The 12,204-nt window shown below is 39.7% G+C and overlaps 1 protein-coding gene across 51 annotated transcripts in view; it reads right to left on the bottom strand.

The window, feature by feature from the left end:
* Positions 1-12,204, bottom strand: part of Nrxn3 (neurexin 3) — a 1,631,407-nt gene that overhangs the window by 168,781 nt on the left and 1,450,422 nt on the right. For all 51 annotated transcript variants that reach the window (XM_039111661.2, XM_063261446.1, XM_063261447.1 and 48 more), the window contains one exon: positions 1,926-2,097. In XM_039111661.2, coding sequence (XP_038967589.1) covers positions 1,926-2,097 — 172 coding nt within the window. The remainder of the gene's footprint in view (positions 1-1,925; positions 2,098-12,204) is intronic.

Below are 12,204 nucleotides of genomic sequence, written 5' to 3'. Positions count from 1 at the left end.
AGTGATGATAATAGTTGACAGGAAAAGCACTGGCATTAGAGAAAGGTTTATTTTGCTCAGAAAGCCTAGAGGAGGTAACCCATAATTTGGAGCTAAAGACACAAAGGGAGAGGTGCACAGCAAGGGTCACTGGTGTTCTTAGGTATCTGTGGCTTTAAAGTGACCACCCAATGGCTTCTCATTGGTAGCAACACGTTTGTTCATTCTCCATTGGCTCTGGGCAAGTGGTTAACATCAGTTTAGAAACCTTTAAAATTCTTAGCAGAAATACAACAAACCCTAGAGAAGCAATTTTAGTGCCAATGATGATATGCATGGAGAAAGGGAGATGGCTTTTTTTCCCATATGAACAAATAAATGAAACAGCTTTTAATGTCTCTGTTATTGCATTTTCTCTCCCCTCTTTTACCTCACCATCACATCCCTGGTTTAAGCAACAAAACCTTGAAAATCAAGTCTATTAGTGTCCAAGGAATTCAGATGTCGATAAAAATTCACAGTAACCTTGGACTTCTTTCAAATCCTAAAATCATAGCCTCAGGAGGTCATTTGTTTCTTGTGAAAACCTAAGAAATACTAACAGTATGCCATCACTGACTGAGCTGGCTGTTTGGGGGGAAATCTAGGAGTGACAGATTCATAAGTAAATGGAGTGATTAATTAATTAATATATTTATTCCTTCAGTACCTTCAGAGCCTTGTATCCACAATTCTTGAAGCAGGAATAGGGAGAATCTGGATATCATGGAAGGGCTAAGCAGTACACACCATTGATTGGGTTTTTAGAAATGTAATGCTAATTCAAAGCCTAAAATCTCAATCACTGCTTTTAAGCTATTGAGAAAATATCTTGAGCCACAAGAATACAAGTTTACTGTGAATATTTCTTTCAGTTATAATAATTACTTATTAACCTAAATGTCCAGAATGGAATTTAGGCTTCTTTATCAGTGTGTACATCTCACTGTTCAGGAAATGAGAGAAAATAGAGACCAAAATGGGGGCATTTTGAGCATCAGATGGTGAGTTCCACATGCGTCTTGTTCACAATAGTGACAAGTGCAATCTCCTGAGCTATTTCCCGTCATCTGTCCATTAGGCTGCACTGCAATTATGGAGTAACAGTCTCTTGCTAGGTGTTTACGTTCACTTTCTGGTGCTTTTATGGCCAGGGTTCGGGATTCTTTGTGGGAGACTTGAGAGATGAAATAGAAAGCTCAGGGACTATATGAATGAGTCCCTTTAAAGAAGCCAATCTCCTCTCTCCCTGCCCTTGATTCGCCATCTGGCTCTGGGAGTTCGCTGCTGCACATTCCAGGACTGTGAAATTCAAATGCATGATTAGCCCCTCCATCTCCCAAGCCAGTGTGCTTCCTAGGAAAATCACCACCACAAGGACCAGACACTAAAGAGCAGCACAGGCTTAGTGGGAGTGAGAGAAAAGTACATGGCTAATTCTAATAAATAAGGAAACTCTACCCTTGGTTTTTCTCACTGCTCCCATGAGTTAATGCTCATGAATTCGAGTTGAATAAACTTGCTGGTATATTCTCACTGCCACCTCTTGCCATCTGTCCCTTCAACCACACCTTACGCCACACATGCCAGATATAACACTCAGCATATTTCAACCCCCACCCCACAGCAAGAGTGATGGCCCTTCTTTCCACTAGAACCTTTATGATACTTATCATTAGTATGAACCAGTCAGGAAGCATTGGTCTACGGTTTGCAAAACAAAATGTTCAGTGCATACTTAATAAGTCTCCAGAAGATCCCTACGCTGCTCTAATCCTAAAGAAATAACTTTTTTTTTCTCCCTCAGACAAAAGGTATAGATGTATTCTCTGCCTATAATATGATGATAATCATGATAAATAATGTCAAATAACAGTGATCCCGGGAGGCCAAAGGGAAGATGTTACCTGTAGGATAATGCTCATTCACTGGCCAGTTGTCCACCTGAAGGGTTGCATTGCCCCCATTTCTGGTGAAGCGCACCACATGGTATTTGCCATCGTTGACAGGGGTTCTCTCTTCTTTGATGGAGATGTCAACTGTGCCAATATTGAAGACAACTCCAATTTTCCCTTGTTCCTGTAATAAAGAAACACAAAGGGCATGATTGCCACTGACTGCAGGATTTACTCCCTTTAAAGCTGATCCTCCAACTAGCAATAAACTTTTACCTGCCCAGAGGGAGCTGTCAGGATGAAGTTAATAATAGTATCCAATATTTCTCTATGGGCTTTCATCCTGAACATAAAAAAATAGTATAAAGCTGCCCCAAATGGTCTCACTGGCTGGACAGTGCAAGTTACACCATTCAATGGCCTTCCTCGTTATTGGTGCTACCGTGGCAGAACTTCCTGACAGCGAGACATGGTAAAGTTCATTTCTGTGAGATGGATTCGTTTTGTCTCCTAAGAGGAGCTAATACTGCATTGGATCCTGAAATATTTCACAATTGGGATTCAGGGTCAAAAAAATACTACTAGCCTGTGTGCACATTTTGGGGTAACTCACTGCCAAGGGGAGGAGTAACAAAGGTTTCAAGCTGAAGGCAGAGAATAGACATTATAGACAAAATCCATGATGATATTTTCTGCAGTTCTAAAGCACACTTAAATGATACTTTAAGCGAAGGATAATGAAACCAAGGAGGAGTTTTCAAACGGGTAACTTCCCAGATTTGTAGCCCTATTGTTCAGTTAATCTACAGATAAAATATTCATTCTGTCACTTATGCTATACAGTACAAGGCAACGTCAATAGCTCAAAATGACTTTGGGGACAGAGAAATTGCAATGGGCTCTAGAAGAGGAACATTATGGCAATGAGCATGAAGACAGTGGAGATGACAATGGGGGTGGAGATGAGATCATCCACCTCCGGGGAAATGTCTGGAAACGCTGAACCAAACATAATAATGCTATTAAAACTCTTACTCTTTCCCGTTAATAATTGGTTATGACTAAGAGTTGGAATTGGTATTCATGATGAAATAAAATGAAAGTGGCTTTCCTGGTCAGATATAATCAGCTTCTTTAACCTTCTGGAAAAGCGTAACAGCTCTGTGGAGTATTAGAAGGGATGAAGCAAGAGACTTTTTTGCCCATCTCTGTAGTTGTCTGGCTTATTGGCAATAGGCTGGGTCCTTGATGCTAATAAAATTTAGTTATAATTCTGACATTGACAAGACTGAGTCATAGTATGCTTTATCAGTTTTTTTAATCTACTATTTATATGTTTGAGGAGAAGAAGGGGGATGAACAAGGAAAGGGAAAGGGAGAAAGAATGAATGATGTTGTTAAAGACCAGAATCCATATCATTTAAGTTCTAAGAAATATTTATGGATGCTCAGATTTAGTATCCATCTATTCTTTAACTCATCCACCTATCAGTCCATCCTTTCACCCATCCATCTATCCATCTATCCATCCATGTATGCATCCATCAATCTATTCATATCTATTGACCAGCCAGCCAGCCAGCCAGCCAGCCACCCGTCCATCCATCCATTCATTCAATATATAAAGTTAATATTAACACATAGCATTATAAATTAGGATTTCTTATGGGGTGGACACTGATTTTCATAAATTGTTTTGGTATACTTCATTTATTTTCCAAGGAAATATGCTGCCCTCAACTTACCATTTATCTTTTTGTCCCTAACTATGTAAATGTATCTCAAAGCTGATTGCAAAAGAGACGAGTACCCAAGAGTCTTCATCTTAGAAGTGAAAAATGTAGACTGAACGATGTACCCTGTTTTCAGCACCCAGGACAGCAGACCCAGGGTGGACATTGTTACTTCCATTGTGTTCAATGAGCATGCTCTGGATTATGAACTGTTGCCTGTATTTCTCATTTTCTAAACCGTATAAAATGTGTCCCAATGCCTTCCCACATGTTAACTAAACAGACTCAATTCTGAAACCCTCTGTTTATTGGTATCAATATGATCTTGGATTAGTTTGGGTTGGTTTGGGTTGGTTTGGTCCCAGCACTGAGAATTATGTATGGGAAGGGAAATATGATTATAGGGTCTTTGTTGCAATGTTCATGCCCATAATAAATAATGATTCATTTCATCCTTTTTATTTGATCCTCAGGGAATTTGGAAATGACATTACTTATGTGCTCTGTATCAGAGAGGTGGCATTCATTATTCATTTTGTAAGGATGTGGGAATGAATGGGTAGGTGGGTGTTCATGCCCTCAAACAAAAATAAGCAAGGCTATACAAGCTTGAATCATCGTATGCTTACAGAATGACAGAACTGGATGAGTTAGGAAACCACAACTGAAGCCATTACTCCTCTGCCCACCCTACAAATGTTGGCTGTTTATTGCATTGTGGTTTTTCCATGAGAAACTACTACATAAATCCTGCCTGCGTGGAAAAGCCTGCAGTGATTCAGCTCACCTCTGAGTCACTAGTTAATCATAGAGAGAGAACAGTATTAGTGTTCTAAAGGGAACAGAGACTTTAGTGCTATGAAGCTTTCAATGACAGAGGTGGCAAAGGACAGTTTTGCCTCATTGAGTTAGTTGATCAACAAGATATATTTTGGGGGCAGATTTTTTGCAAGACCCATACTAGATCCAGTACAAGAAAATATTTAATCTCTGCCAGAATAAATATTTAGTCCTGATCTTAGGTGTCACACATCTGCCATTAGAATCTGGATTTTCCAAAGGTCTTCTTAGTACTGTTAGCACACTGTCAAATCCAATGTAGATCCTCCCCCCACCAGATGTTTCTTTTGCTTTCTATAGTGGTAAATGTGGCTGTGCTGGACCTCAGATGTTCTCTCTTTATTTGCAGTCATAAGATTTCATTATCATCACCTTCTTGTAATTTGTCATGGGACCACAGTGGCATTATAATCCATGGCTAACTGCTTAGTTTCAGTTCATTAACAGTCATGGAAGCCTTGTGGCAAATACCAATATAGTTGTCCAGGCTTGAATCTATAATATGCACCTTCCATGAAAATAAACTCCTTTGGTCCATGTGTCTACAGAAGGAATAAAGTGGAGGATAGAACACATTAGTTTGCATCATCCCTCCCTGACCCTGTGGCAGCTTACTTCACTATTCTGAACACATTTTTAAATAATACACTGTGGGGCAAGAGGCTTCTTTTAACATTCTTCACAGGACTATTATAATGAAATAACATTGCTTATGTGATGAATGCTATTGTACCTATTTCTCTCTTTTACTAATGTGTACGTGTGCATATGTGTGCATGTAGCTGTGTACACACAGTATAGAAGCTAGAAGACAGACTTAGCTATTTTCTTTGAACAGTCTCCCTCATTGGCCTGGGAATTATCAATTAGTCTATATTTCTTATCTAGTGGGCCCCAGAGATCTCACTCCTTTTGCTTGCCAATCACTGTGGTTACAGAAATATGCCACCATGCCTGGCTTTTTACATGGGTGCTAGGGATTACATCCAGGCCTACAAGGATGTAGTTAACCCATCTGCCCCATATAATAGTGCTTTGTATATATATATATATATATATATATATATATATATATATATATTTGTATATGTATATGTATATATATATATATAACAATAAGAGGGATGGACAGAATCAGGGGAGACTGCATAGTCAGTCGTTTGCTCATACAAACAAATTATCTGTCATTGTCAGAGAATTCAGTAGAATGACCATAAATGGGTTCCCATACAGTAAGGTAAAATAACACTGGCTTCTAAAAATGTGTGACCTTTGTCGCTTATTTAAAGGGAGCCTGTAATAAGCGGGAAAGACAAATTGGCTCTCTGCAGCCTGTTGTGTGAATTACATGTGAAGCATCTGACACATGGCTATGCATACTTTTGGGCTGCAATATGTCAGCCCTTTCTCCCCTTGTTAGTATAATTGAAAACAGCAGTGTGAGCTAAGGACTGGCCAGTTTGGCAAGCACTGTCCTCATGATCTATTGTGAAAATATGTGTAAATTTTGGCAAACAGAACTGTTTTTTTTTAGGGTTGATTTCCTGTCACAATTTGATAGTTGTTCTATCAACTTTCCTTGGTGCCTCTTAGAAGCTTCTTGAACATAAGCAAGATGTAGTTCCAAAAACAGCACAGCTATAAATTTTAATAACTCCACACCCATCATCACTGAAGTTGCTGGCAAGACAGTCACTTCAATCTGTGTTCTCCCTTGAAATAAAAAAACAAAAACAACTACGGAGTGGTAAATCAGAAGACATTACCTATCATCTTCAAGGGTATTCAGGGGAAACCCTGAGTGGTACAAGAACATCTGTCTATCTAAGGTCAGTAAGTCATTCTTTATCAATAGTGACTATTTATCAGCCCACTTGGTTCCTCAAATGAGCCCAGATCCAGCTACTTGATCCTCAATCTGCCATATTATAGCCAACATCACCCCAGGGATGCTGCAAGCTCTTGGGTCAGGCTTTAGGAGCAATATACAGGAGCAAGAGAAAAAATTTCAAGAATGAAAACACAGCTCCCCAATGGCAAACTCTCCATTTGCTCCACAGTGCCTCTAGGGAAGGCAGAATTCCCTACTTCAGAAAATTGCTGCTGACAGAAACAAAGTGGAGATTCTCAAATGTATGCCCGAGAGATGTGCACTGAAACATTTCTCCATGGTGTCCCTGTTAGGCTTCTCACAGAATAGTTTCTTCAGCATTGGACAATGATACAGTGAAAGCAGTGTTTAGATGATGCTTTGGTGCTTGTCACATCGAGGCCTTGGTAAGACTCCAGTTCACTCTCTCTACACAAAGTAGTTCAGGGTTCTGTTCCCCACATTTCCCCAGATCTACTAATTACAGGCTCACAGTGAAGGCAACCTTTTGCATTTCTTTGTGATGGGTAGACCCAAAAGTCCAGGGCCCAGTAATTGTCATTTTTTTTTTGGTTCTTTTTTTTTTTTTTTCGGAGCTGGGGACCGAACCCAGGGCCTTGCGCTTCCTAGGTAAGCGCTCTACCACTGAGCTAAATCCCCAGCCCCAGTAATTGTCATTGTTAAACCACACATAATTATTCCAGCATGAGATTTGCCAGTGTCCTCCCACTACTGTGTATCACTGTTCCTAGAATGTTCTTAGTAGTGGCTGCTTTATCATTTTGGGTCACTGAGTGAGGATGGCACCAAATTAACTTGCAATGGACATGGCTTTGAGCACAGAGTATTTTAAGCTGTCACTGTGGCATGACTGTCACAACTTGAGTAGTCAGTATATATTTTTGAGTGGGATTATCTTCCAATTTCCCATAATTCCCTGCTATTGAATATATGTACTGAGTACTGTGTTTAAGGGCAAAATCTAAGTCTGTGTAACTTGAACTCATGGATGTTTTACTGAGGCACATGTCTGTCCCATGTGTTGGAATCCCATTTTATTCATATTTCTTCATAATAAAAATGTGTTCTGAGAAGAATGTACCTGGGCAATAGAGTCAATGCACAAACATCACACAGTGAGTTTACACTGCCTAATACAGGAATGATGTCATGAAGGATGTCACCAAGTGATACAATGTTATAGGACTACATTTCTATACACTATTTCTTGTTGACTAAAATGACACTCTATAATATGTGACTATCAAGTTATTCTTACTTTATAATGTACACTTCATGTCCACTTCAATTCCAGCCAGGTTCTAATTTTTTATTCAAAGAACCTAGTAATTAAGGCTCTTTGGATATAAAATTTTTACCAGAGCTCAGTAAATGATTATTAAATGAATGATGAATTGAAGTGTGAGGTTGTGAACTTTAAAAATAAGCCACTAGCGTCTAAACAGAATTTGAATGGTATCATCTAAAATAGATCATTATGAATAAATACGGTCAGACTTTGTACAGTAATAGCAAAACATATATTTTCATTTTGTTTATAAAGGCAATGTCAAACACATAAGATGATGACCATAACTTAGCTGATTCACTATATAATTTCAGTTAAGGGAGGATTTCATTAACTCTCTTTGGAATAAAATATTCTGTAGTCAATAGAGCACAGTATGAGCATTTTGCATTTGTCTTTCTCAGAAGATCATTGGCTTACTTTTTCAAAAAGATGAATCTCCTTTTGCTCTATCCAGTACCACTACTAGTTAAGAAGCACTGAGGCTACACTCTCTGTGGGTAGCTGTACATACTATTGAAGGATTGATGGAATGGAAGAAATAGAGTATCTTCTTCAAGAAATCTTGAAGAGAGAAGTATCCCTTTGGGAGCCACTCAACTCACAAGATCCCAGCCATGATAATGTGGACTGCTATTGCCATTTGCTGGCAGTGTCCTCTGCCCACTCCCTCGAGAAGCTGGAATAAGGGTATAGGAGGAGGGTCACAGAAGAAAAAATATCTGCTCTGGGTTCTAAAACAAGTGGGTGATAGAGATTCATGAAAATGGAAAGCAGTTGAGTCTCCACATTGTTTTGCCTATCTAACATTGTGTCGTTCTCTCAACTCTCTCATTCTCAATTTATCTTTATAAAAGTGAAGAGCATATGGTGTAGACAAAGTAACACCTTAATTAAATGCTGTATACTGTTGAAATAGATTCAGAGGACATCTGAAAAGGGTAGGTTCTACAAAGACTGACATTAATGTTGTTAATGATGATGTTAATGTTGGGGCATGGGAAGTTATGAGTGATGATGTCTTGGAGGCTAACTGGGTGAGAAACAGTCTTACTGGGAAAAGAAGAACCACAAGCACTGGCCATCCATTGTGGATGCTGCTTCTTTTTGGAATGACTATGTCTCATTCTGAATGGATCAGAGAATTTATGTTAAATGGCATTAAAAACTAACTCTGTTGTCCCAAATCTGTGGAGGTTGCAGTGACCTCTGTACCCCCTCCACAAAGTTACAGCCACCTCTCTTCCTGACTACAGATGTGTTTTTAGCTAGTGTTCTGCTGATGCCTGCTTACAGGAGGTCAATCAATTAAAGAGGATTAAATGTACAATCTGAAATGCTAACAGAGGTCCAAGAGAGATAAGACTGATAAATAGCTCAAGACAGCTCCATCTCTAACAGTAAGCAAAATTTTAAAAGAGAGACAGAGATAGGGGAGAGAAAGAGAGCTGAAACAGAGGGGGGAGGGAAGGAGGTAGGAAGGGGGAGAGAGAGAGAGAGAGAGAGAGAGAGAGAGAGAGAGAGAGAGAGGAGGGGGAGGCAGCTAAAGACAGCAGGAACTCTGACCTAAAGAGAGTCAAGAAAGGAGAGAGCAACTGGTCCAAATGAGACAGAAGACACAACCGCAGTTCTAATCGTCACCCCTAACAAATGGCAACCGAGACATTGTGTCCTTCAAGTCCCTTCAAATCACTGCTTCTCAGCCACTGGATCCTTTGGTAGTAAAGTTTAAACAAAAGATGACAGCAGTTCATTTCTGTAGGAAGGCCAGTGTTTTTCCAAGAGCTGGTGCAGTCTCCTGGCAGGAATGAGATGTCAGGTGGGAAGGCGGGGCTCATAGAAACCCAACACAGACTACCATCTCCTGCAAATGCTTTGCCTAAAACCCTACCCGAAATCTCTAATAGATCATTAAGGATCACCAGGAACCTCAGTAGAAACCTCAAACTCTCTGCTCATAGTGTAACAGAACCGTGGATAGCAAAATTAGAAAACGCATTTCAAATTGCCAAGAATTCTCCTAGAGAACCTTTTATCATATCTGCATATTAGCATCCCCTGGCAAAACAGAATTTTAAAGGCTGGCCTGATGGCAGATTTTCAGAATCAGAAACTGTTAGCTGGGGCTTGGTGATGCCCGGGTAAGTCAGCATGGTGACACAGATGCTTGTTTAAGTGTGGGGACTGCCTTCTTTACATTTGTGTCTTGATTCTGCTTGGTTAACTTGAGGATGGTTTTGTTCCCAACCACATTTGATAATATCAGCATATATGTTTTAGCTGTCATAAATGGAGCTGTGTGCTGCAAACATCTCATGAATTCAGGCCAAAAATATTGCTACATGTTCAATAATATACCATGAAGGACAATCTGGCTCATAATTTCAATGGTAGCACTATTTAAAAACTAAAATAGGAACACATGTCCTTAAAAATCCATATGGTATTTATATATAAGTTCAATTATTACACACACACACACATACACACACACACAGCATACATGCAAACATACTCACACATACATGCAGGCTTGACTGCAGAGGCCCTGAGTACAAGGTAAGCAATAAGCTTCTTATTAGTATCTGGATCTTCCCCTAAGTCTACATGTTGGTCAAATGCTTGCTTTATATATATAAACTTTGAAATGTAATATCACATAACCAGGAACTGGTAGGAATATTTTATACCTGCTCTAATTCTTTTTTACATCTGTGCTAATTCTTCGACATGGTCTTTAAAAGCCTCTCGCCTACTAACTCACTGCCGCATACACTAGTCTCAAGTCCTTGCCCACCCTTGATGACTCACTTCAAACTGGGTAGTTTTAGACGTATTTTTCTCCCCATGAACAGCTCTGAGGAAGGTGCATGGGAGAAATTCTCCCTTGGAAGCACATCTTCTGGGCCAATTGAGGATGAGCAGAAGGTTCCTTTTGTAAGGAGGTCAGCACACACTTACTAACTCTCACGACTCACTCTGTGGCTGAATAGAAATCTTTAGTGACTCTCCAAAGGCTTTTACTTTTTACCTCACTTATACGTGATAGCTGGGCTAACAGTGTGGTCTCAGGGTGAATGGACCTTTATAAATATAAATACCAGCAACACCTGATTTCTCTAATAAGGAAGGCATTCTCAACCCCTCCCATGAATAAATCCCCAGTAGAAACTATACCATTTTCTAGCTGAGGAAAAAAAAAATCCCAGTATATACATTTTTAGAATTGAGATTCACTGTGAAGAGCCACAAAGAAATAGTTTAGATTGTGGCAGTTTTTTCAATAATTTGTGTAAGGAAGAAATATACAAAATTAGAGGAGACACATGTCTCTGAATGAAGGATCAGCAGACTAGGCTGGTAATCTAATTGCTTTTTGGTTTCGTTAAATAAAGTTTTGTTTTAAATGAATTTATTTACTTCACATCCCCATTGAAGCTTACTCTTCTTTCTCTCCTTCCAGTCCCTCCCTCTCACCTCCTCTCACTCTATGCTTCCCTCCTTTCATCCTCAGAAAAGGGGAGGCTTCCTATGAATATCCACACCTTGGTATATCAAGCTTCAGCAGGACTAGGTGAACCTTATTCTATTCAGACTAGACAAGGCAGCACAGTTAGCAGAAAGGGGGCCAAAGGTAGGCAACAGAGTAAGAGATAGTTTCTAAAGGAGGACGCTTGAATCCCACAGAGAAGAAGAAATACAATAGACATGGATGGTGGTGGATGGAGGGAACTGGGTTGGAGAAGGGTTGGGGAAGAGAGGAGAAATTTCGATCAACTTTTTTGGGGACATAGCTATACTCATTAATGCACCTTTTTATTATATTTCCCTAGCTGCCTTTGTACCACAGCAGCAGAGTTGAGTAGTTGCTACACAGTCATGTGACTTAAGGCCCACTTGATTCTATTCACTCTCTGATCCTCTACTAATATAGCTTACTAGGTCTTTGTTTTTCTTCTTATTTGACTCACAGATAATGTTTAAGTGTTCCAAAGAACACAAGTGCACATGGAAGGGTCAAATGGAGAATATGTACCATACCTATTCATTAAAGCATTCCAGATCTTTCTAGACTGACCCAGTTTGTTCTACTGAGCCAATTCACCCCCCCTTTCTATCTTAATTTTGGCAGGGACAGTGGTAGAAAATGCTGGAAATGTGGCAGACAGAAATAAGAAGTTACTGATTAGGGCAAGAAAGGTTGTGCTAGAGTCCTTCCATGCTTCAGGTCCAGAGTTCCATTTCCCCAGAAAAATAAACCCTGATGCTTCTTAGGATCCCTCAATGGCATTACATTTAGCAGAGCAATCAGACATGGGATTCTATCCAACATACAGAGTTTAACCTGAACCTTAATGGACTGGCTCCCCATGAATACTAGGCTTTTTCTTATTACCTGATCCCTGTCCATATGTTGCATAGTCATTTCATCGCACTTAGCATGTGTGGAGGAATTTCTGTCTCATTGGTTTCAGGCATGTTGATAACTATTACATCACAAATCTCCTTCCTAACTATAATCTGGCAGATAGAGTACAG

This window comes from Rattus norvegicus, chromosome 6, assembly GCF_036323735.1.
Source record: "Rattus norvegicus strain BN/NHsdMcwi chromosome 6, GRCr8, whole genome shotgun sequence".
In the NCBI taxonomy this organism is placed as follows: Eukaryota; Metazoa; Chordata; class Mammalia; order Rodentia; family Muridae; genus Rattus; species Rattus norvegicus.
Note: the sequence above shows the minus strand (reverse complement) of the source record. Positions and strands in the feature narration are given on the sequence as shown.